The sequence below is a fragment of the Acomys russatus genome, chromosome 7, assembly GCF_903995435.1.
Source record: "Acomys russatus chromosome 7, mAcoRus1.1, whole genome shotgun sequence".
Classification (NCBI taxonomy): domain Eukaryota; kingdom Metazoa; phylum Chordata; class Mammalia; order Rodentia; family Muridae; genus Acomys; species Acomys russatus.
The window spans coordinates 44,736,315-44,762,629 of NC_067143.1; the positions used below are offsets into that span (position 1 = coordinate 44,736,315).

The 26,315-nt window shown below is 40.6% G+C and overlaps 1 protein-coding gene across 24 annotated transcripts in view; it reads left to right on the forward strand.

Moving 5' to 3' along the window:
• The window catches only part of Dlg2 (discs large MAGUK scaffold protein 2), a 1,899,378-nt gene extending 1,873,425 nt beyond the window's left edge, over positions 1 to 25,953 (forward strand). For all 24 annotated transcript variants that reach the window (XM_051148923.1, XM_051148943.1, XM_051148920.1 and 21 more), the window contains 6 exons: positions 6,177 to 6,227; positions 7,097 to 7,198; positions 9,046 to 9,218; positions 16,675 to 16,784; positions 22,309 to 22,400; positions 24,330 to 25,953. In XM_051148923.1, the coding sequence (XP_051004880.1) occupies positions 6,177 to 6,227; positions 7,097 to 7,198; positions 9,046 to 9,218; positions 16,675 to 16,784; positions 22,309 to 22,400; positions 24,330 to 24,436 (635 nt within the window). In that variant the 3' untranslated portion in view covers positions 24,437 to 25,953. The remainder of the gene's footprint in view (positions 1 to 6,176; positions 6,228 to 7,096; positions 7,199 to 9,045; positions 9,219 to 16,674; positions 16,785 to 22,308; positions 22,401 to 24,329) is intronic.
• The last annotated feature ends 362 nt before the right edge of the window (positions 25,954 to 26,315 follow it).

A 26,315-nucleotide genomic window follows, 5' to 3' on the forward strand; every position in this document is an offset into this window, starting at 1 on the left:
AGTAGTACTGAGAGAAAATCCCACCAGGTCACTGGTGGAAGGATTCAAAGATGTCTTGTGCTCAACATGGCTGCACTTTTCCTACTCTTATGATTAACCCAACATTAGGATTTTAAAAATTGCCTCTCCCATTTCTCATTGATTTTTTTTTAATTCATAAACTAGTCAAGAAGGAAGGGCCAAAGCTTATCTCTGACTCCATGAGCCATCCTCGATTTTTCACAAGGAGAAAAGTGACTTCCTTGTTTGGTTTCGTGAAGATCACTGGCACTGATTTCCTTAGGTTTCAAGGACTTTGCTCCCACTCCATACAGACAGACATAGAGTGTATCTGTAGCAACTACCTTCTCCTTTGGAAAACTGTATTTTTAGAATACGTTTCCAGAACAACCGAGTGATAGAATTTAGGCCCCAGCTTCAAGGCGTTGGGGAGATGTGCCATGATGACACCAATCATTCTTTTCCCTCCCAAACTATAGCTGTACACAAATATTTATTTCGTGAATGAAGGAAACAATGTTATACGCCATAAATTACCCATGAGAAGAGAGGGAGCTATAGTTGGAGTCCTGATGATAGTAAGGCAGAAATGATGTGCAGTCACTACATCAGGGTCTCAGACTATAAAGGGGCAAGCGTGCATGATTCCCTTCGAAGGTAAAAGGAACAACCACTGATTCATTTGGCAGATTGTACATGCAAGGTCGCCTTTCTCAGCACTACAAAACCCACTATGAAAATTGCTCAAGCCTAGATCTCAGTGCACATGTACTGGGAGTCAGAGTTCAATAGAAGACCAGGAACAGCAGGGACCAGGATGAGAGTCTGACTCCAAGACAACAGATGCATCACCAGCACTACTTCCAGACAGGAAGTGACCTGTGTGCTAAGCTTTGGAAAGAAGAGAACTTGTCAAAAGGGAGCGAGGAACTTTCTGTGAGGGGTAGTGCCATGATTGAAAGGCAGAAGTATGGTCAAGACATGTGTTCCAGAAGAAGGCAACTTTGATATCAAAATAGGCTCTATTTTTCTAGTGAATTTCTGGCTTTTGCTATCATTGAGACTATAATTCTGTCTCATGAGTAGTAATACAAGCAGGCACAGAAAGACTCTTTGCCAATGTGAAAACATCGCCTGTTCAATCTGGAGACAGGATGACTTTATAAAAAGTGGGTGATACAAAATAGTCCAAGGCTACTGAACTGCACAGTGCACAAAGCCCCATTCATACTGCATTCTGGAGACACACAGCCCTACACAGGCATGCCTACAAGCCTCCACTTCTAAAACATAATTCAGACATCTGCCACACAAACCAAGCACTACAGAATAATTTTCCCAAGTTGAAATATATTGAATAGTAGCTAAAATGTAGTTAGCATGCATATTGCCTAATTATACAACATACCACTTTAAAACCTAGACTATTGGATAGTTCCATATCTATGTCTGCCAATAAAGTAGTGAAGTCAAGGCACATGTTTTTGGCCTTTCTGCATATACCTTCCAATTGCTCTTGTATTGGGAGGCAATAAATACCAAGCAGGTATTATCAGGACCAGGCAAGCCTCCACAGCCAAGGGCTCACCTTGTCATAGCTCCATCAAGCTCTTTATACATAATGGGTGTATGGGAGCTGACAATTATCCTTCTTGCCCATCGGTGTTCATCAGTTAAGTTAGGATTTTCCAAATGAGGATCTTGAAGAAATGACCTGAGAACAGTCTCTGAGATGAGGAGACCCAAGACTTCTTTAAAACAGTTGATAGTTGTGGCTCCCATACTTTTTATCCTACTCCACTTTCATTTTATTGACCATGGCTGCCTTTAGTTCTTTCAACTTATCTCATTTGACTTCTGCAATGATGCTATAACTAGGTAGGTAGGTCTTATCTTGACAGCCTACTTTGCATAGGAGGCAGCCAGAGCTCTCAGGCTGTGTACCTCACCAGTAAGCTGTAGTCCCGAAGTTACAAAAAGACCTTGTGATTCTGGCTCCCATGCAGTCTTCCCTCCACCCTATAGTTTGTAACCCCAGCTCCTCACTGTTTAGTCTAATACTTTGACAACGATTCTGTACCACAGATCATATTATTAAGACTAAAGCCTGTGTTAACTTTAGACTAAGCCTGGTATTAAGGGCTTTCTGTTGCTTGAGCAATTTAATCTTCTGACTATCCTGTGGAGACACTGCACTAACAAATAGATGTAAATCAAGATGTGAACAGTAACCAATTGGAAATCGCTGCTTGAAGAATTGTATAGAGGAGCCGGAGAGCTGCCCCAGCAGTTAAGAATACTGGCTATTCTTCAGAAGACCTGAGTTTGATTCCTAGTACCCACATGGATATTTCCAACCGTTTCTAACTAAAGTTCCAAGAAGATCCAATGCCTTCTCTGGCCTCCACAGACACATCCATGCAAGCAAACCATCCAGACTAATTAAAGAAAAAAATAAGAAATAAACATGAAAAACTTTTGTGGCTACACTGAAGCTTTTCAGTTCAGGCAGTGACTACTGTACGCACTCCGCTGAGGGTGCAGCATTGAAGAGCACCAGCGCAAGCTTCATTCTTGCCAACCTAACCTGTCCTGGTGCTAACGTTCTCGGTCTGTGGGGAGCAGACTGATTCATAATGGTCCTCAGCAGCAAACACTAATAACTAAGCTTAGAACATTAAATACAACATTAGCAGCACCAGTCCCCATTGCTCTCTTTTGTCTCTTGTTTCCAAGAATGGAGAAGAGCAGAAGCTTGTTTTTACTGTTGCTGGAATTGGTGGTAGTGGTTTGGGTTTTCAATATAGAGTTTCCCTGTGTAGGTTTGGCCGTCCTTGGCTGGCTTTTTAGACCAGGCTAGCCTTAAACTACAGCAATCCACCTGCTTCTGCCTCCCTGTGTGCTGGGATTAAAGGCATGCACCACCACAACCACACCAGCTTTTTTTTTTCTTTTTTGTCTCTCAGGAAGAGTGCTGGGGTCTTGCTCTACATATGCCTAACTGCAATGGGCTCCTGCTTCACACACCCAGTGTAGTGCAGCATCTTTTAGAAAACAGCTCTTGGGGATGGAGAGGGAGGAAGAGAAGAAGAAGAAGAAGAAGAAGAAGAAGAAGAAGAAGAAGAAGAAGAAGAAGAAGAAGAAGAAAGAAAGAAAGAAAGAAAACAGCTCTGCCAAGAATCTGACAGCTACAAAGCCCACAGGCTGCGCTGCTTGCCCACTGCCAGCCACAATGTTGCCAAAACAAGACTGAGAATAGTTTCTACCTTTTGCCAGCTGTTATTCTAAGTGCCAAACTCTTCTGAGGAACAAATTTTTTTTTAGAAATTTACTAAGGATGACTATAGAGTCGATATATCAACAGAGAGCAAGAGAAAGCAGAAAGCTGGTGTTTACACACGGACCTCTCGGTGGCTCCCAGTGATCCTGCCCTGCTGTCTGAACCACACCCTTTGTCCACTGGAAGCTCTAGTGAGTCCCCTGCAGACGCCTGTATCTCTTGCCCTTCTGAGACAGCATGATATACCCAGCAGAGAGGAAAAATGTGAATTTAAATCTTGGCTTGTCTTCTTACTAGCTGAGCAAATGGGCCTCGTCAAATTCTCTGAACCTCAGCTTCTCCACCTATAAAATGGATCACCAGAATACCAACTACCCAAGAAATTCTATGAAAACAAAAAGCCAGTGATGTAGAAAAGGAAAGTCTCTGTGTCCTGCAGATATAGAGACATGCATTTCCCTCTTTGATGCTGTAAGATTTGCTCTTTCCACTGTTTATTTTCCACTACTCACTGGGCCTTTTTGTTTTGTTTTGTTTTGTTTTTCTTCTTTACTGGAACATGGAAATTGGCATAAGGTGCTGCATCCATAGCTTTTCCATCACCTCAACCTCATGACTTCTCCAACAGCTTCCTATGTAAACACAGTCCCTGTTTGTACAGGGCCATAAGAACTGGAATACATAGAGGATGCCACATTATTATTTTCTAGCACTACTGCTCTGAATGAAAAACCAGTTCCTTCCATAAGAAGCATACCAAAAAGCAGTGGACAAACCATTCGCTCCTAAATGAAAAGCTGGGCTTGTCCCAGCTTTTTCTGAACCACAAATTATGCAGACTGACATCAGATGTTATTTAAGATTTGCATTGAGAAGATCCCATCGGGGTGATCTGCAAGGTGACTGGAAGGCGATTCAAATAGAAGCATGACGTATTATATTTATTCAGAGGAAACTGTATTTCCCAACGTGAAATGATCGTATTCACAGATACACAGAATAGAGCCTTCCTTTGGGCTCATTACTCATCTTGTTTTTCGCAACGGAAATCACAGTGTGACTTCTGACATCACAGTGGTGGATGGAGCTTTTCCTATGTCTTCATGGGACAGCTAGTGTAGAGGGCAGATGCTGATAATGACCACCTGATACCAGGAGCTTTGTCCCACTGTCAGGATTTGCCTTTCATACTATCTTGCCAAGCCTTCCCTATAAAGTCGTAGTCTCGAGTTGCTACCATCAGTGAACCGTCTACTATCCCTTGAAGTTTTTCTCCACAGACCTCACCGCCTGACCCCCCTTCCACCCCTGCCCCGCGCCCATCTTCTCAATGTCAATGCATCTGCAAATCAGATGACTGGGGCTCCAGTATCACTCACTTTTTTTTTTTTTATCTGAACTCTGATTTTATGTAGTTTAATTTCTTCACAGGGAATCATTCTTGCCCTGAATACATAAAATTCCAAATCATCCCACACCAGTCCCCTTCCCAGACATAAGGATGCGTCCAACAGGTGCCATTTAGGAGAGATATCAAGTCTCATTGTCCTTTCAGGATACAGTGTGGCCTAGCAGTGTCAATCAAACAGTCAGTCCTCTTTGGGGGAGATATAAACATGACTTAAGTTGGCAGCCATTTCTTATCACTACAAGGCTCCATAGAAGGCCTTTGCACTCTACAATTACAAACATAGCATTAGAACTATCCAAATCAACAGCAGTTTCCAAAACCACCCATGAAGTTTCCACCATTTATGAAACAGCTCACTTTTCCCTGGTGCTGGAGCTAACAAAGAGAAGCTGGTATTGGCAGACTGAATGTTTGGCATGGTCAGTCTATAGACTCTATAGCATGGTGTAGAGCGAAGAGGTTCACTGTCTTTTGGCTTTGACAAAGACCACCTCCCATCCCATTCCCTCTCCGGTGTCTCCTCTAGCATACACTGAGCTGCTTTCAATATCCCTACCCTATTCTCACCCCAAAGGTTGGTCAACACAAACCTAATGCAAATATATGGGGTAGAATGGGATTTGCAGCTGAACCGAGACAACCCCGTGACCATCTAGTTGATCTAGTGTTTAAAATTGATGTAGAACTAATTGCCAAAGCCGAATATACTCTCTACAGTAATGGGCTGACACGAGACCCACCCGGAAGCAGAGGTCATGCAACAAATGGTGCTAGAAACACTGACATCTTTACAGTAATGCTTCCTGTAGTTTTCATTCTGAAAATTCAGGGCACACGTTAGCAGCGATCTTAAACAATGGCTTAGGACACCTCTCCACCTGGAGGCGGGGCACCAGGGCTTGAAGCAAGTCTCCCACATCTTAAGCACATGCACCGCCCCACAGATATAACCCCAGTGTCCTCAGTTTGAATCTAATGTAACTGACCAAGGACAGACTCCTGATGACTCATATTAGGCTAAACTTACTCTAGCATCCTACAAGGATATTCTGACAAAGCTTCTATGAAACTTAAATAAACACTTGTTTTTGGACCACATATTTACAAAAATAAAACAGGAGATGAATTAAGAGGATCAGAAATTCTGATGAAGTAGCGTGACGCTATCGGATGGACCCTTTCCTAAATGACTTTATTCGTAATGCTTGGTGTGGAGGCATGGCACGCCATTTCTAATGTCAGATAAAAAAGATCACTGCCCCACTGCAGAGAGTGAGCAGCCCCATTGTCTCTTAGAGATATGACTGTGCAATAGCCAGACACTGGAAATTTATGAGGATGGAGACGTTGTTGAATGGTTCAAGGAGAGAGTGCAAGGAAAATTCACCCTCAACTGTATGTTTCCTGTGTTTTGGAGCAGGAACTGTAGCTATCGGGTGCTGCCGGCTGCCTGTCAACTGTAATTTTCCTTTCTTCTCTTCTCAGGAGGACAAGAAGACCTCATTCTTTCCTACGAGCCTGTCTCGAGGCAGGAAAGTAAGTTTCCCAGGCATGCCCATGTTACTGATTCCCAGGCTATGACAGGTGATAGCAACCTCAGCTTAATACTCAGCCTCAGGAACAGTGCCCAGGAGGGGAAAAAAAAAAAAAAAAAAGGCCTTGAGCGGTGTGGCCTAAGAAGGCACCTATCCAGTCATGTGAGGGCCTGAGCTGCAGGGCTGATGGAGAACAGCTCTGGGGAAGCTGATACCATCCCAGTTTTGGAAGGGACTTCCTAGTAGACCTCAGAGGCAGGCCACCTGCAGAGTGCTCCAGGAGTCTGAATCTCTCTAGAGACATTTATACAGAGGCTTATGGTGGCTGATAGAGATGTTCCAGAGAAAACTGAAACATCACCACATGGGGAGTTGCACTAAGCAGACTAAAATACCTTCTAAAGGAAGCAGGAAGCCCGCAACAGAGAACCGACCATAATATTCAGCCAAGGAAAAGAAAGCACAACCTAAAATGTCGCTACCATTAACAATGACTTTAAGCAATGGCCGAAAAGCTGGTGGGGTTTTGTTATTTTGTTGGGTTTTTTTTTTTTTTCTCCTAGGCTCCCAAAATCCAGGTGTGTTGGCATGGGGTCGTTAACTCATCCTCTTCCTCTCACAGGCAGCAGCTGCAGCTGCTTTATTCTGTTAGTAAAATTCTAGAAAGCAGCAGAGCCAACATCCCTGTGCTGAACATGCATTTCTGCATGCAGAGGTTGTGGATAATTCACCCCAGGTTAAGGCTTGGCAGGGCTTAGCAGCTGGCAATCTGCGTGAGGCATCAATCACTTCCAGAGAGGTGCCGATGCATCTGCATTGCAGAGGTTTACGCCTCCCTCCTCATCTGCACCTTCCTTTCCCCGTCTGCAGTAAACTACACCCGACCAGTGATTATCTTGGGCCCCATGAAGGATCGAATCAATGACGACTTGATATCTGAATTTCCTGATAAATTTGGCTCCTGTGTGCCTCGTAAGTATCACTTTTCTTTTCTCTGGGCCAAAACTTGAATCCTTGGTGGATAGTCAAACCTAATCCTGCCCCTTCAAGAAGTGTTCCTGGTATGATTCGTCTATCATCCGTTGCCTATTATCTGAGCACCCAATTTAGTCTATCTGCGTAGAACTTTTCATTTGAGCTGCCACCTATTGTTTTCTGTTGATAAGGACTGACCTTCATCCCTGGAAAATAACAAGATCTCCTGGAACCTCCCCTAGGACTTGAGACAGCGTGCTATTTGTAAGCCACAGTGAGTTCTTCTAGATTGGTTGAAGTACCACTGTAGCATCTTTAGCCACAGACCAGGGGGCGATCAGATGCAAAGCCACAGGTTGAAATTGTCTCTGAATGACTTAGTACAGTGAGTGTGTTGGTCCTCAAGCCAAGCTGTCTCCTGGTGGGAAGGGGCAAGGGAAAGCTTGATCACTGCATCTGCCAGTCTGAGTTACCACTTCTCAGAGAATGAAATCATAGGAACATTAAATATTGTTGCCACTTGCCCTTCTACCTTGAACGCACGTACCTTTTTCTTTTCCTGTTTTTCTTCTTCTTTCAATACTATTCTATGGTAATAAGTATATACTTATTGTACAGGATTACCCAAGGAATTGAAAGGTATATAAAATCCCACATAATACCCAGAAATAAATCACTCTTCCTTCTAATACATTTTTCATGTGTTTAAAACTTTAAATCTAAGTTGTTACATAATAATTTAAAATAACTATAGTCACCAAAAAAATGGATAGCCCTTTTTAGATTTCCTTTAAATTTTTATATTATGGGTTATAATAAAATGTAATTGTGTTTTATAAATTATAATAATGAATGTATTTAGAGATAAAAAATATCTTACCAATTTTAAGATAGACATTTAGAAAAAACTGATTTCAAGATCGAACATAATGTTAACTTCTTAAAGTTGTATAGCTATTTTCCCTTTGTCTTCTTAACAAAACATCAACATAAAATTGTTAGAATTTGGTGGGTTTTGGTCCCACCTGAACTATGATTCTCCTGCTATACATAATTTAAGCCCCTAAACATATCCATAATTACATGGCCTTTCCTCTCTTAATTATATGGCATATTTTCTTACATATTTCATAATCAATTGTGTTCTCTATGTTGTAGTGCTATTTATTTTTGAGGCAGTGGTCATTTGAAGACAGGATCTCACTATGTAGTCTTTCCTGGTCTGCAGCTCAGGACCTTCTTGCTTCTGAATCAAGAATGCTAAAACTACATGCCTTGCCCTCAGGTGTGGCGCTGTCTCGCTGAGAATCTGGATCTTGTTATCTTCCTTTAGAGAATATTTGTTTTTATAAAGCAATAATACACTGACAGATCTGCTTGTTCTACTTGTAATTTGCTTTTAAACTTGTAAAGATAGGCCTCAAGTAAGCAAAAGTAGCCTTTTTCTGCCCCCCCCCCAAATGCCCAATTTTATATAACCTGTAGTATCTTCTACATCTGAGGGGCCTCTGGACTCTCCAATTAAGCACAACATCCAGGCAGAGAGGGAGTGTAAATAGAAACCTGCCCTCACACGTTTCTCACCCCTTATAATTACAGCTGTGCCTTTTCTGTTGTCTGATACTTATAGCAAATTATGTCTTGTATTTTGTCCTGATTTTGTCCTGTTTTTATCATTGCTTATCTCTATGGTAAGACTGTCACTCATTGCTATGTAATGGCCCATCATATTACATATGACATAAACCTATGTATCTGTGCTAAAGGACTAGTTGAGAAAATATTGCATGGAAAAGATGTTTAATTATAAGCTCATCTTACTTTCATTGTTTCTTCTTATATAGATACTACGAGGCCAAAGCGTGACTATGAAGTCGACGGCAGAGACTATCACTTCGTCATTTCTAGAGAACAAATGGAGAAAGATATCCAAGAGCACAAATTTATAGAAGCTGGCCAGTACAATGACAATTTATATGGAACCAGTGTGCAGTCTGTGAGATTTGTAGCAGAAAGGGTATGTTTGCTAGTCCTCTCATGACTCCCCTAAAGAAAGTTTCTGGTAGCAAGTTTTTTGATTATTGTTCCTTCCTGATTGCAAATTAATATCCATGCAGAGAATTACCTTAAAGCAATGTCATTAATCTTTAATTTCAATAAAATAGTCTGACTTGCAGATGAAGTAAAGAGAGGAACCATTAACCCAAAGACAGTTAACAGCCTGTGGATTGTGGGGACTTGATTTGTTCTTAGCTCACTATCTGACCCAGGAAAGTGAGACAGAATTTATTAATGGAGCTTTGCTACCCTTGGTTGCCTAGATAAACTGAGCCTTTCTCTCTCTCTGAAAACATTGTCATGGTGGGAGGGAGATTCATGGGAGAATGTTGCTGCCAGCAAGTTTGACATAGAAGAGACATTGATGCTACAATCTCCTTCTTCTCAACAATATCGAGAAGCGTAGAAAAGAGGGGACTATTAAAGGGAGACCAGGATAGGAACCCACTTTACTGTGCCTTTATGATCTGCCCATAGATAGAGCCTATCTCCTATAAACACATCTAGAAAATTCATAGGAAGAAAGCAATTATCTGTTTTTCTGACTTAGCATGGCCTATCCTTTTGATGCTTCCTCCCTTTTGATATACTGATGAGTTAAACACCTCACTTCCTCCAGAGAGACCCAAAGTAACAGGGATATAGTTCCATTGAGGTGAGTGGGCTAAGAGAAAACTGAAAATCAAAAAGAAAGAGGAAAACCATAGAAAACTCAAAGACCAGAGACGATAGCATGAAATGAAAACAAGACATCTCCAAAGCCTGGGAATGTGTGTCCTCCTGGCAGGAGTGAGAGTTGAAAAGGGCTTCTCAGCAAACCCTTGCAGTGTAGATGCTAGCAATTCTGCCTACAGGAAAAGTCCTCTTGGATAAACAGCCTGAAATCTATACAGTAGCCTTGTCTTGGAAAAGGCTCTCACATCTTTCCCCAGAAGAAAGACTTCCAACACACCAGACCCAGGAACAATCCAGAGACGAGAGCTGCTGTCTGAATTTGGACTCCTCTTAGGGTCAGCTTGCATTCTCCTCTCTTGAAACCCCACATGGATTCTACTCTACTGACTTAGGCTTGGGAATTCAGCTTAACCAGCACAGTGGCTGTGGCTTAGCCTCTAGAGTAACCTGCACTGTAAGGGATGGGTATAAAGACATCGACAGGGAAATATGCCGTACCAAGTGTGGGTTCATGTTACTGCCAGGGCTGAAAGCAGGTAGCACTTGGCGCTTGAGAAAACAGCTGTCACTTTGCCCATAAGCAAACAAGGAGAGGGGCACCAAAAAAAAAAAAAAAAAAAAAAAAAAACTTTGCCTAGATTCTCATGCCCCTTACTCCTTACTCCTAGGAAGGCACTAGAGCTGAAAGTAACACAACCAAAGATGCAGCTGTCACATCACCAAAGGTCAACTCTTTCTCAAGGGGGACTCTGGCTGAGGTCCTGCTCCTGGGAAGATACCATCGCTTAAGCAGAAGCAAAGAGCACCATGATTCCTCCTGTTGCCCTTACACACACAGCTCCCACTGCTACCCATCACTGTACACTAACTTAAAGAAGCAAGGACACCAAGTGAGACTGGTGGAAGGAAGCATAGAACAATGACTATACTAGAAGCACGTGGCACAGAGACTGTACAGACAACATAAAAGATGCCTGAACCAAAGTGTTGGCTTGTAAAAAGATAAACAAAATTGACAGAACTTAAACTAGGCTAACCAAGAAAAGAGAGAAAACTACATTAAAAGTCAGAAGTGAAACAGGAGGCATTCCATCCTATGCCCCTCAGAAATACAAAAGATCATTGGAAAATTTAATGAAATCTATATATGATAGTAAATCAAAAACCCTGCATGATAAAGAAATTTTTCCTGATATATATGGCTGCTTGTCCAAATTGAACTGCGAGGACATAAAAATTCTGAATATAGCAATCACAAACAATAGTATCCAAACTTGTCATAAAATGTCTCCCATGGGGGCTTATGAGGGCCCACTTCTCCCTAAAAATCTAGAGGCAGTTAATGGTTGCTGGGGAAGATGGAAAGTTTTCTTCAGTGGCAATAATGACTAGTAAGTTTCCCCTGCTCCTGCAAGTAACACCTCTCCTGTTCTACTATAAGTAACCCTATTTATTTTTTAATATTTTTGTTAAATATTTTTACATATGCATTTATAATATTACACATATATACAATAAACTACCTACAGCCAGAAGAACCATGAAACAATTAGGAATTATACAAATGTTACATTCTTAGTGTTTTGGCTATTTGTATTTGGAAGCCTTAAAGAAAACATTTTTCCTTTCTTTGTGAGTCTAAAATTGTGAGTGTAAATCAATATGTATCATATCTCATCCTTATCAACTTGAAACATCTATCTAGACCTAAAAACCATCTTAATCCCTAAACAACCAAGCTTAATTGTAAAACTAAACTATCTGGTCTTTAACCCCATCAGAGACTTAAGAAGGAATAAAATTGATTACCTGAGTATACTCGTTAAGTAAAAGGGGACTGGCTGGGAAGAGCAAGGGTATCTTGCCATTGGCCATTTGACCAGAACAAGAGAGAGTAATAAAGGTTGAATATAATCAAAATATATATGACATTTCATGTATGTATATAAAGATAATGAAAATCATGAATAAACCATCGGTTACACCTTGAAAAAATACCATGTCTTCCAAGAAAGTGAACCAATGGTCAACAGCTTAACAAATAATCTTTTAATGAAGAGTTAATGATGCTAGGCATGGTAATACACGCGTCTAAGGACAAACTCAACTATAGAGTGAGTTTGACGCCAACTTGGGCTACACCAGACCCTGACTCAGAACTTTGGAGGGAAGGGAAGAGGAAGAGAGGGGGTTAGGGAGAGAGAATTATTAATGATAACTCTTTTCTAACTACTTCATATAATTTAAAAGGTGGGACCCTTCCAAATTTATTTCACAGATAGCATTATCCTACTTCCAAAGTCACACATTAATACAACAATAACAGAAAAAGAAATTCATAGACCAATATTCCTGAGGCACATAGAAGCAGAAACTATTCACAAAATAACATTAAATCAAACCATCCATGGTAGTTTACTCATACTTGAGAAATCAAGGATAGGTGCTTAACAATTGCACAAGTTTGTGAACACTCTAAGCAGTGTATCAAGGTCCTATCTCAAAAGGGTAGAGAAGAAAAGGGACAAAGAAGACTCAAGAGCATCAAGTTCATTCACCATAGTCAAGTTGATTTCATCCCAGGTCTGAAGTAAAAGCAATGCACATAAAAATAAAACTGATAAATTAATTTGGTAAAGTAGCAAAATATACAAACCAACATACGAATATCAGTAGGTTTTCTACATTTCTATTCATTTTCTAGGAAACAATGAAAACAACCCAATCATAATTGCTATTAAAAATAGTAAGATGCCTAGAAATAAACTCACCCAAGAAAGTGAAAGATTTCCACAAGAAAATACAAGACACTGAAAAGTCATAAAAAAAATTAGTAAGACTTCTTATGTTCATAGACTAAAAGAACTAATATTATTAAAGTGTCCTCTGCTCCTCATGGGTAATCTTGAGAATCGCCATGGTAACAAATCTCTTGACATGTCTGCAGGGATTGTTCAGATTAGGTCAATTGATATGGGAAGACCCACCCTAAATGTGGGCAGCATCATTCCATGTGCTAGGCTCCATGGGGTCCCAGACTGAATAAAAGGGGAAAGAGCTGAACACCAGCATTCACCTCTATGCTTCCTGTCTATGGACAATGGCTTCATGCTCCAGCCACCATGGCTTTCCTGTCATGATGGATAAGCCCTTCCTTCCTTCTTTACGTTGCTTCTGTCTGCTTTTTTATTGTAGCAACAAAAGAGGTAACTGGTCCACTACCTGAAGTCACAATACAGATACAGTGCAATCCCTACCAACATATGAATGATATTCTTCACAAAACGTGAATCCTAAAATTTATATGGAAGCAGGCACACAAGGAAAGGAAACACGGCCAAAGGCATCTTGAGCAAAAAGAACAAAGATCCCAATTCCCACTCTTTCCGCCATCTTTCCGCGCCATCACCATGGTGCGCATGAATGTCCTGGCAGATGCTCTCGAGAGCATTAACAATGGTGAGAAGACATGCAAATGCCAGGTCCTCATCAGGCCACGCTCCAAAGTCATCTTCAGGTTCATAAGTGTGATGGTGAAGCATGGCTACATTGATGACCACAGAGCTGGGAAAATCATTATGAACCTCACAGGCAGGCCAAACAAGTGGAGTGATCATCAGCCCTAGATTTGATCAGCCCTAACTCAGAGACCTAGAAAAAATGGCAGAACGATCTGCTCCGGTCCTGTCAGTTTGGCTTCTTTATTCAACTACCTCAGCTGGCATCATGGACCATAAAGAAGCAAGATGAAAACACACAGGAGGGAAAATCCTGGGATTCTTTTCTAGAGATATAAAATATAAATAAAAAGCATTCTGTGGACTGTGAAAAGAAAATAAAAAGGGGGAAAAAAGATCCCGATTCCCAGATTCAAGACATCCTGTATAACCACATTAGTGAAAGCAACAATGATTCAGACAGAACATCAGACATTCAGACTAAAGGAACAAGCTTGGGTTGCTGAAACAAACCAACATGTGTACAGCCAGCTGTTCTCAGTAACAATACCAAAAATACTGAAAAAGATAGTTTTTTTTTCAGTACAGGATACTGATTAAACTGGCTACCTTCATGAAGAATTCTGAAACTTAACCTCATCTCATCCTATACAAAAATCCTCTCAGAGTCATTTGTGGACCTAAATGTGAGACCAGAAAGTTTTCAACTAGTAAGGGGGAAAACAGGTTAACTTCAAGACATTGGATAGGGCCTTAAAAGCCCAGAGAATGTTATTAAAAATGGATAGATGAGATTATACCAAACTAAAAAGTTTATACACAGCAAAGGAAAAAATAAAATAAAGATACAACCCAAAGGATTGAAGAAAATCCCTACCAACTACTAATCTCACAGATGATATCCAAAATGTGCATAAGGGACTCTAAACACTTAGCAAAATAATTACTCTAATTGTTTCAAATAGGCAAATGGTATGGATAGATAGTTCTCAAAGAAGACATCTCAAATAACTGAAATATATGTTAAAAATAGTGAATATCATTAGCCATCAGAAAAACAACTCAAAGGCATCTTAACTGCATCCCAGTTAAAAAATTGCTATTATGAAAAAAGTAAATAAATTCAGGGAAGATAGAAAAGAAATCCTGTTGTTTTGTAGGGGAAATGTGAGCTAGCACAGCCAGCATAGAGAGCAGCCTGGAGTACTTCAGAACTAGAGAGAGGTTGTTCCACGGTGAGGAGTGCTTTCAGCTCTTGAAGAAGACTTGAGTTTGATTCCAAGCACCTGTCAGACAACTCTCAACTGTCTGTAACTCCAGCTCCAAGGGATCCAACACGTCTGCCCTCTGCCCTCACCTACAGATGTACACATACCCCTACACAAACATACATGCATGCACATAATTAAAAGTAATAAACCTTGAAAACTAAAACTACAGCTACCTGAATCATCTGTCCCACTGCTGGCTACATATCCAAAAGATAGATAGATAGATAGATAGATAGATAGATAGATAGATAGATAGATAAAATCAGCTTATCAAAGGGGGTTCTCCAGGTCTATGACACTTGTGGCAATGTTAGCAATACCTAAGATACAGAATCAACCTAGGTGTCTATAGCAAATGGATAAAAAAAATCTAATGATGGTAGGTACGTAGTAGATAGATACAGACAGACAGACAGACACTTATTACCTGCAGAAAAATAAATGGAACAAGGGGCATTCTATAGATGATATAAGCCAGTCACACTAAGACAAGTACTACATATTCATTCTTTCTCATATGTTAAGCAGTATTGACCTGAAAGAATAGTAATTACTGGGGCTGGATAGATGGCTCAGAGGTTAAGAGCACTATGGGCTCTTCCAAAGGTCCTGAGTTCAAGTCCCAGCACCCACATGGTGGCTTACAACCACCTGTAATGAGATCTGGTGCCTTCTTGTGGTAGGCAGGCACATGTATGGACAGGATACTGTATAAATAATAAATACATCTTTAAAAAAAAAAAAGAATAGTAATTACTAAGGACTGAGAAAGCAGTTTGATTAGAAAGAGTATACTTGACTTGATCAGTGCACACGGTAAGCATATATGGAAATGCCATGCTGAACACTGAATAGATAGAACTGACATCTTCACAAACATATCAACATTAGGAAGTTTAATATCTTTTTTTTTATATTACTTATTTCTTTTTTTTTTTATTATTAATTTATTCTTGTTTTAGAACACCTCTAGCTTCCTCTTCCCAAAAGGTACTCTATCAAGCTCTGAACTATTTCTCATCAGTGACCTAGAAAGCTGTATCCATTTTCCCCTTGAACATGTAAACATGGCCTGTGTTCACTGAGAAGAATAATGGCTGGTATATAATGAAGCACTTACACCTTTCATATAACTAATGTACTTCACACATAGCAAACTTGGGATTTACCACTTAAGTGAAAAGGTGTGACGCATCTTGGTGTACTTCTCAGAAGCATTGGAGTGTTTGCAGGACTCTGCGTCTTATACAGACAGCATACATTTTCCCCGTATTGTTGATTTAGGATTGCTTCTATCTACATAAAAAATTCTTTTTTTCTTGTGTAAAGTTCTCTTAGCCACAGAATAATAAGGCCATTTCTCCCCAGGAGGTAGAATGTGATGTGACAAATCATTCTATTTTCTCAGAAATATTTTATGAAGTAGGTCCCAGCACTGAGCATCCACGGCTCTGGAAGCCAAGTTAAATGAAGTGTGTTAGAAAGAAGTAGGCCTTTCATCTATTAACAAACAAGTTTACATACTCACTGCAAGAATCAGCATTCGGCCAAAAAAAAAAAAAAAAAAGAACTGAAGGCAGTGCTTCTGTGTCTGCCTCCTTCCATGTCTGTATCGTGACAGAGTATGCATAAGTGTTGAGCAAATGTCTAGAACTGCTCGAAGCTCCTGTGGTCAGCATTCTTCCAGGCTCAACACCGGTTAAAATGTTGACATGTCTACTCCAACCACCAATTCTGCCCACGCTCAAAAGCTGAGCCTCAGTCTTCGTCTTCATGAATGTTGGGTCATTGTTCAACATTGCTCTAAGCCTTGTTCTTGCATCCTGTAAAATGCAGTCAGTTATAGCTACCTCACAGACTTCAAATTACTCTTTAAAGTAAGGCTTATTTTCAGTCTTTATAAATACAGAATTTCATACCTTTCTCAAAAACATGATTTATTTTATTTCACTGGACACTGGCCATTTTTCTTGATATTTTTAACCCGGTATTTTTCTTATCTTTCTACCAGGGCAAACACTGTATACTTGATGTATCAGGAAATGCTATTAAGCGGTTACAAGTCGCCCAGCTCTATCCCATTGCCATCTTCATAAAGCCCAAGTCTCTGGAGCCTCTGATGTAAGTAGAAGACCAGACCTCAAGCTCCCTGCTCCAAATACACAGCAGGCAACTGTGGTTTGCCATAGAGGCTTACAGGCTGGAGTGCCAGTGTCGATTGTTGAGCATTTCCCCCTTTAGATATGTGTGTGTGTGTGTGTGTGTGTGTGTGTGTGTGTGTGTGTGTATTAAACTTTGTGTCAGTAATTCTTTGCTATTGTTCAACTTTTGCATTTTCTGTTTAGCAGCTTTGTTTGATCTAAAAGGTTTTTGGGTAGAGAGGACAGTTATTTTATCATTCATTTCTGCAAATGAGAAAAGACTATCGTCTTTGTGTTGTATCTTAACTTTTAGGACAGTTTCACAGGTAAATAATAAGTGTGTGAATTGTTTTGTTTTGTTTTTATGAAGGGAACAAATAACACTTCAGAATTTTGACATTCTATATTGCCCTTAGTAGAATTCTGACTCCATTTAAGACACATAGACCCTGGGTCTTAACAGAGGCTTCTCTAGTAACATTATCGTATCCTTAATTTACTCATCTCCACCTCTGTCCAAATATATAAGCATTTGCAAAATACCTCTCTTCAAAACACAGTAAGTAAATTAGACAGCTATTCATGATCTGATAGAAAGCCCATCTAGACAATTTGTATATTAACAGTAAGACTGCTGTAGGTAACGGTAGCAAAGCAAAGAGGCCACAAGCAGAGACATGAAAAGTGGACAGGCTAGGCCAGCTCTTTTCTTTGCCAAAGAGCCTTCATATAACCTCAGCACAAGTTGCTTGAGCTCCCTAAGATTAAATCCTCACCTATAAACTAGATGTTGACATGTACCTTGTAGAAAGAAGGCTGAACGAGGTCATAGAGGCTCATATAGTCCATGTCCTATAACTGTGTACTCAGCATTTAGTGAGTATTAGTAAGTGCCATATGGCTACATACTCAGTAAATAGTAGTATTATTGCAAGAGATATGGGGTTACCTTTTATGGAATGTTAACTTAATCTTGTTATTAAAACAAACAAACAAACAGCTTTCTATAGAATGCCAGAGATGGCATAAGTGCATCCTAGCTCAAAGACTGCCTCCAAGCAGGCCACCAGAGAATGTTTTTGGACTGAACCATACAGAACACAATGTTTATAGAAAGATTGTGAAAATAGAAGGTATTCCCAGAGATGATTGTTTTCTGAAGATATCAGCTACCTGTCAGGTCTCCTCTGAGGATAAAGCTGCAAATGGAACAATAGCAGTTAGAATGGCAGCTAAAAGAATTAACTTAAAATACATAGTTGATCTCTGGGGAAATCACCAGAGTTGTATCCTAAAAGCAGAGTATATCCCCAGACATAAAAGTAGACAAAGGCTTTTGCCAAGACAAGGAAATAAAATTAGGAAGAAAGTGTGAAGAACATTAACCACAATTGCCCCATAGAAAAATGTGCCCTGATGATAAAACAGTGTTCTTGTTATTATTCCAATGGCACTTGTTAAACGTCGTCTGTGTGGGGTATTTCATAAAGTTAGTTAAGTAACCACAAATATTATGCAAAAGTGATTTATAATCTGTAGACCTCTACACAAAGCTCTGCAATGTTAACATTAAGAGGAGAAAAGTAGTGCTCTTGAGAACAGCATCATAAAAGCTTATTTCAAAAATAGAAATTAGTCCACACAACACAGTGGGATGGATGACTTCCTAGGGAAGTAAAGCCTGAGGGATCAAGAGCAGTGGCACATTTCGTCTAGTATGACACTGGGAGACAGCCCATCTGGTGCTCAGTGGAAGATCTACTTCCTTCCATAAGTACCAGATGATTTATTTAGTTCTGCCTTAGGGCCCTGTCACAGGCACTCAGCACCAAGGAAAATTAAGCATGCCTAAGGCTGGATGCCATAATGAGGACAGTGTCTTTGGCATAATTTGCTGCAGCCATATCTGTGGCTCTTTACTGCAGTGGCGGTGACACTCCGCCTTGTGCAATCTCATTACTAAAGGCTGTTCTTTATGGTTCAGTCTTTCCTAAGGCTTTTGACTTCAGGAGCAATGCTGTCATGAATTGCCCATTCCACAGGAAGAGGCAAAGCTTGGTCAGCTGGAACAAAAGCATGGCAGCTGTCACAACGAGACAGTGACACACCATCACACACATTACTTCTCATGTGCATCATCCACAGAGTCGATTAGCCAGCACACAGCTGCATCTTGAGAGGAATGTAAATTCAAGGGCATGTAGAAAAGAGAAGTTTTCATAATGTGTAGCCTCCTGACTTCTGTACCTACCCCATAGCAATGAGAAGCTTTCCTGTATCCATGTATCCTACCACTACCAATGGTCTTCAGTAGCTTTGTACCCATGATGCATTGTGTTTACCTCTACTTGTATCATGCCACAATTATGTTTATTTGCCTCACTCACCATTTATCCATTCACTCACTCGTTCAACAATTGTTGAATGAAGCTCATGCCACAGGCCAGTGAACAAGCCATAGGCATCTCCCTCAAAGAACCTGAAGCTTAGGCATGAACTTTAAGGAATACAGCGAATGAGACTATTTTCATCAGTAAAGTTCAGGAAATAGCTACTTTGTACTTCTGCTGTCAGTGACATCCAAACCCACGTACAACTTCTTCACATAACCTTGTTTCAAAGGGGACCAGGCTTTGGTATAATACGATACCTGTTAGAGGGTGGTTGTGGCAAGGAGCTCAAGCTCTTCCTCTAGAACTCCTGGCCACTTTAGAGACAACCTCAGGGAAGGCCCCTCAGTACTTCAAGCCTTCACAACTTGCCTAGATGCTCTGAGAGGATAACAGTAATTTTCAGGTTAGGAATCACTCAATTCGCTTTAGAGAGAATTAGAAAAATATCCACTTTCCTCCCTCCTTCTTTGTCCTTGGGACTAGCTAGTACTTAACATATGATCAAACAACATTCTTCTCAATAGTTAACGATAAACCAGACTAATAGAAAAAAACACTCATAGGCATAACTCTTGTGTAGTTCATTTTCCTATCTGAACAAAAATCAAGCAACCATAAGTGTTTCTTTTTTTTGTTTTGTCTGTTCAATACATTTTAACTTACAAATAGTACTTCTATGTGTTGATGGGATATGGTGTAATAGTTTAAGTTGTAAATATAAATTGTAATGTTCAGATCAGGCTCCACAAGCATTCATCACTTTGAATCATTCTTGAGATCATGCCAAATCCCTACTAGCCACTTGGAAATAGGCAACTAATTGCTATCAACATTTGTGCTATTAAACATTGGAGGTTATTCCTTCTATCCGACTATACCCTACACCCACTAGGCTAGAGATCCTTTTTTTTTTTTTATTAATTTATTCTTGTTACATCTCAATGTTTATCCCATCCCTTGTATCCTCCCATTCTTCCCTCCCTCCCATTTTCCCATTATTCCCCTCCCCTATGACTGTTCCTGAGGGGGATTACCTCCCCCTGTATATGCTCATAGGGTATCAAGTCTCTTCTTGGCAACCTGTTGTCCTTCCTCTGAGTGCCAGCAGGTCTCCCCCTCCAGGGGACATGGTCAAATGTGAGGCACCAGAGTACATGAGAAAGTCATATCCCACTCTCCACTCAACTGTGGAGAATGTCCTGTGCATTGGCTAGATCTGGGTAGGGGTTTAAAGTTTACCGCCTGTATTGTCCTTGGCTGGTGCCTTAGTTTGAGCAGGACCCCTGGGCCCAAATCTGCCTATCATAATGTTCTACTTGTAGGTTTCTAGGACCCTCTGGATCCTTCTACTTTGCTATTCTCCCATGCTTCTCTCATTTAGAGTCCCAATAGGATGTCCTTCCCTCTGTCCCAGTTTCCTGGTAAGTGAAGGCTTTCGTGGGACATGCCCCTTGGGCTAGTATGCAGATATAAGTGAGTATATACCATTTGAGTCTTTCTGCTTCTGGGTTAACTCACTCAGGAGACACTGTCAAGAGAACAAAGCGACAGCCTACAGACTGGGAAAAGATCTTCACCAACCCTACATCTGACAAAGGTCTAATATCCAAAATATATAAAGAACTCAAGAAATTAAACACCACCAAACCAAATAACCCAATTGAGAAATGGGGCTTGGAACTAAACAGAGAATTCTCAACAGAGGAGTATCAAATGGCTGAGAAACACTTAAAGAAATGCTCAACCTCCTTAGTCATCAGGGAAATGCAAATCAAAACAACTCTGAGATTCCATCTTACACCCATCAGAATGGCTAAGATAAAAAATTCAAGTGACACCACATGCTGGCGAGGATGTGGGGAGAGAGGAACACTCCTTCATTGCTGGTGGGAATGCAAACTAGTACAGCCACTTTGGAAATCTATCTGGTGCTATCTCAGAAAACTGGCAATAGGGCTTCTGTAAGACCCAGCTATTCCACTCCTTGGAATATACCCAGAAGATGCTCTAGCACACAACAAGAACATTTGCTCAACCACGTTCATAGCAGCCTTATTCATAATAGCCAGAACATGGAAACAGCCTAAGTGTCCCTCAGTAGAAGAATGGATGAAGAAACTGTGGTACATATACACTATGGAATACTACTCAGCTATTAAAAGCAAGGAATTCCTGAAATTTGTGGATAAATGGATTGAGCTAGAAATGATCATAATGAGTGAGTTAGAGATCCTTCTATATGAAGCTCCTCCATCCTAGCTCACCATTTGACTAAACTGCTCAATTATTAGTCACATCCGTTATTCTATGTCCACTGTAGTTCAGCCCCTCAGGAGATACTTCTGCTGTCATTTGGGCTTAAGAACAGGAAGTCTAGAGTCTTCATCACTACAGACCTGTCTCGGTGTTTGTAGAGGTTTAGTGAGAACTACAGAATACCTTAGGGATCTGCTCTACTTTCCAGAACACTCCAGAAGCTCTGTGTGTTTCTGCTTACATTAAGAGGGATGAAGGCAAGAAACTAAACCAATTATAAGTGTAGGACCTGAAGACAAACAAGGCTCATGCTGCCTAACAAACCCAGATACACTTTCCTCTTTCCTCCCTCTGACCACTTCTGGAAGACTGTGTTCAACTCTGTATCCTACATGTATGTTAGAGATGTAAAATCTTCTCAAAATCAAGGACAACAAAGACGTGGCTGAAGGATGATCTGTTTTGATGAAGCAGAACTCCAAGGCACACACAAGCACTTCATTTACATACTATAGCGCCCGCTAGAGAGTTTAGTCCTGCTCTAGGGACTGCAGGGGATGAAGCAGAGGCCACAGTCCAATGCTTCAGTCCAATGCTGCACGTGATGCCTGTCCTCCAAGAGACTGAATGCCCTGTCAAGGAGCCCTCAGCAGCTGAAATGGTTGCACCAACCATGAGTCCAAAGTGAAGCCTCAACAGCTGCTAAGGTTGAACTGTGCCCCCTGCAGGGCTCTCTTTTTGCTGTGCATTTTAAAATTTGGGAGATTTGGTATACTTTCTTTGTGTCCTAATATCAAACCCTTCTTTTTTTCTTTTTTTTTTTTTTTTTTTTTTTTTCTTTTTTTTTTTTTTCAGGGAGATGAATAAGCGTCTAACGGAGGAACAAGCTAAGAAAACCTATGATCGGGCAATTAAGCTAGAACAAGAATTTGGAGAATATTTTACAGGTAAGTTTCCTTGTCTTGGACACTACAAGAAAAGACGATAAATTGCCTGGTATTATACTTAGAATAGGCCCCATGCCTGGTAAAGCTAGGCCCCAAAACCTTCCAGTTGAGATTGCCTAGTTTTGTTTTGGTGTTGTGGTTGTTGTTGTTGTTGTTGTTGTTGCTTTAAATGCTGTCTGCCTTGCCCATTTCGTTTAGGGCTCTGGATTCTCTCCTCTGAGTTAGCTCATTCCCAGTTCTCCACTGGCCCTAAACCACAAGTGGTAGATGCCCCTGAGCTATCTCCTGCTATCAAGGAGATCTTAGGCATGATACCTCATTAAGCTATCTCCCTGATATTCAAAAAACTTGAAAATGAACATTTTAAGGATCAAACTGGTCAGTGTCTGCCCTGCCATCTCTGCCTTGAAAACCTGTAGGCCTATCTCTTCAGTCAGGGAGAAACACACAGCACAAGGAGAAACACACACTTAGAGATATTCCAGTTAATGCTGTTGCAAGTCCAATAATAGCTTTTGATTTTTTAAAAAATGTCTTCAGCAACAAGACATTTTAGGGATGGAATATGAATTTCCTGTGGATTTCCTGAGTTCCTTCTTCTTCCCTGATCTCATGAAACATTGATTAAATCCAGAGAGAAGCCAGTGTTGGTGGAGTTTGTCTTACAGCTGATTTTCAATGACTTATAAACAAAATATTGAGTCTGAGGTGTAGGTCAGTAGTAGAGTGTTTGACCCCAGCATCCTCCAAAATAACATTAAATACAACAGCTTCCCTCAGGAGATGGGATTTGTTGCAGTTGTTTTGAATACCAGAGGTGGCAGTAGCAACTTTTTTTTTTCCTCAAGACAAGGTTTCTCTGTGTAACTTTAATTGTCCTGGACTCAGTTTGTAGACCAGGCTGGCCTCGAACTCACAGTGATCCACTTGTTTCTGCCAATAGCAACATTTTACAAAAGTTAATATTAAGGTTTCTCTCAGTAATGTGAGAGAAACTTCATTCTAAGAGAGCATCCAGGTGGGGGAAAAAAATCAAAGGGCTGGAGAGATGACTCCACAGTTATGCACACCTGTTGCTCTTCCAGAGGCCCCAAGTTCCATTCCCAAGTGGGAAATTAAATCAAAATCCTGACTATTTGGCTCATAGTTTATACTCACGGGTAGATTACCATTACTGTGATCTGAAGATTGTTTATGAAACATGAAGATGCAAACTCTACTTGAGTTATAGTTCGTCCTGAAGCCTTGTTGGTATATGGGTAGTGCTGATGGGCTCTGGAGACCTAACACCAAGACAGCATTTATTTAAGGGCAGCAACAAAATGTGCTCAAATCTCCACTGAGAGCCAAGTGTTTTAGTAACTTAAAATGTCGAGATTTATGTTTCTTTGTTTTATGTTCCTTACCAGGTGATCACAGTATAAATAATTCTGTGAGATAAAGATCTTAATTTACCAAATAACTTGGGCAATAAATGGGGTTTCTCAGTAAAAGGGCTTCCTTCAAAATTCTTATTATTTCTATGTCTATAAGACTTCAATTTCTGCCTTAACTAAGTGAAATGTAGAAACTCTGTGGCCACATGGGCAGCCTCAGTCTGAAACTGTGGGGTGCTCCTCTCCAGCACCTGGCTCAGAGAGGCAGCCATGAAACAAACAGGAGTGATTCACTGCTGGAACTGCCAGCACACACTGAAAGCACTAGGGTTAGACACATTCATTACTGACCTAGGGCGTGGAAAGAATGCCCCTTTAAAGCATCACTGATGTGGCCACACTTGCATAAACATGCATTTTCTTCCTTACTCAAACAGTAAGCCTCTTGTTGAGCTATTTGTTGCTGATTCAAGGTTCTGTTGGGTGAGAGATCACTATCCTCACCCGCAAGGGGGAAACCTCCTAATTCTGGGTACTTTTGTCTTTGCAACAGCTATTGTCCAAGGAGACACCTTAGAAGATATTTACAACCAATGCAAGCTTGTTATCGAAGAGCAGTCTGGACCTTTCATCTGGATTCCCTCAAAGGAAAAGTTATAAATTAGCTACTGCACCTTTGACAACGGCAGAAGAGCATTTAGATGAACAAAATATATATAATATAATACTTGGAGGCTTTTATGTTTTTGTTGCATTTATGTTTTTGCAGTCAATGTGAATCCTTATGAATGTACAACACAAACTGTGTGAAGCCATGAAGGAAACAGAGGGGCCAAAGGGTGGGACGGAAAAGACATCGCAGTATGCAGGAAGGCTTTGGTTTGCTCAAAGTACCAGGTGTCGGGATGAACCTCTGATGGGCTCTCTGCCCTAGAGACAGGCAGCCTTCTCACCCCAGCAGATGTCCAGAGCTGATTTAGCTGCTGAGCTCTCTGTGGTTTTTGCTTTAAGAAAAGTTGCCAGCACTCAAACCTCAGCAACCTTCCCCTTCCCCACCTCTGTAATTGATACATTCGAATTGTATAACTATGCACATCCTTTGATTTCTTAACAAGCAAAGGAAATAAGGAAAACAGAAGAGTCCCTTTGGAGACAACATGATCAGGGGAGGATGATTGCTTAGTTTCCATGGCTGGCGTGTGCAAAGACAAGCGGGTCGTAAAATTGACAAGTGTGTGGAGGACTAACCTTACTGAGGAGGGCATTCCATCTGGCCTAGCTTTATGATTGTCACTGTCTATTTTGCCATTTATAAGATGAAAGAAGGCACTAAAGATGAGAATAATTTATACAATAAAATATATTAAATGTATAGAAATGAATTTCTATAGGTTAAAAAGTTTTGTGAAATATTTTGTAAAGACTAAAAAAAAAAAAAACATTGAAAGACTAAATGTATGCACTCTCAGCAGATGATCAAATTCAAGAATTTGAGGCTGCACTCGCCCTTTTGTTGCCAATTATCCATTCAGAGCATCTGAGTTTCCTCCAGGTCTGATGAAGACTTCCTCTCACTTACCTCCCCCATCACCCACGCACACTAGCACACTAGTGATACACTCTTATGGAACACACTCCTTAATAAGTTGCCCTCATGGATACTTTTGGGAGAGATTTTTGTTATAGTTCTTTTTTTAAGTTGATGGCTTTTCAGAGACAAATTCATGCAAATAATCAAAAGGGAACGATTGCTTTCCTCTAGTTAAATAGCCTGAGCCAAACACACAAGACAGTCAGACAGACAGCTCCTAGTTACTTGCATACAGTTCAAGAACCATTCAGTATTCTGGCAAACCATAAGTCATTAGGATTATCTTTTCTTTGTTTCACAGAGCAATTGTTTTGTAAAAGCCTGAGTTGGCATTACAGGGGGAGATCTGTCCTAAGATGCACTATTTCTCTGTAGAAGAGAAAAAAGAGAAGTTATCTGGTTGGGAGTGGTGAGGGATGCACTTTTTTTTTTGTTTGTTTGTTTCAGAACATAGGGCAAAGAGCACCACAAGAAAAGGATGATTTGTGACTTTGAGCTCAACCATTTGAATTGCCTTCCTTAGGGCTGCACCTGGACCAAGTTTATTTTTCTAACAACTATACTAATGATGATTTTAAAAAAGAAACCTCCCGAAGCCTATAAGCTGAAACATGAGTTAGCTTCCCACTTTTGCGCTGATGGTGACATCAGCACTGGTTCTGCCCAGTGTTCAGAGAGAGACTTTTTAGTGTTATTAATAACCACTCATGTCTGGGTTCTATGCCTGCCCAGATTAAGCCCCATCGCCTTATTTCTGGGGTACATTAAGACCTGGCAGGGATTCTGCCACACTGTGCAGCCAACCAGCACATAGGCTGGAGTACAAGAACAAAAGACAGGGCCATCTGAGTGATGGGGCTTCTTCTAAGTTAGGACATCAAAGCCTAAAGCTGAGAGTCTCTTTCCAAAATCAAGAGTTGTTTATCTTTTACTAAATAAATACCATGC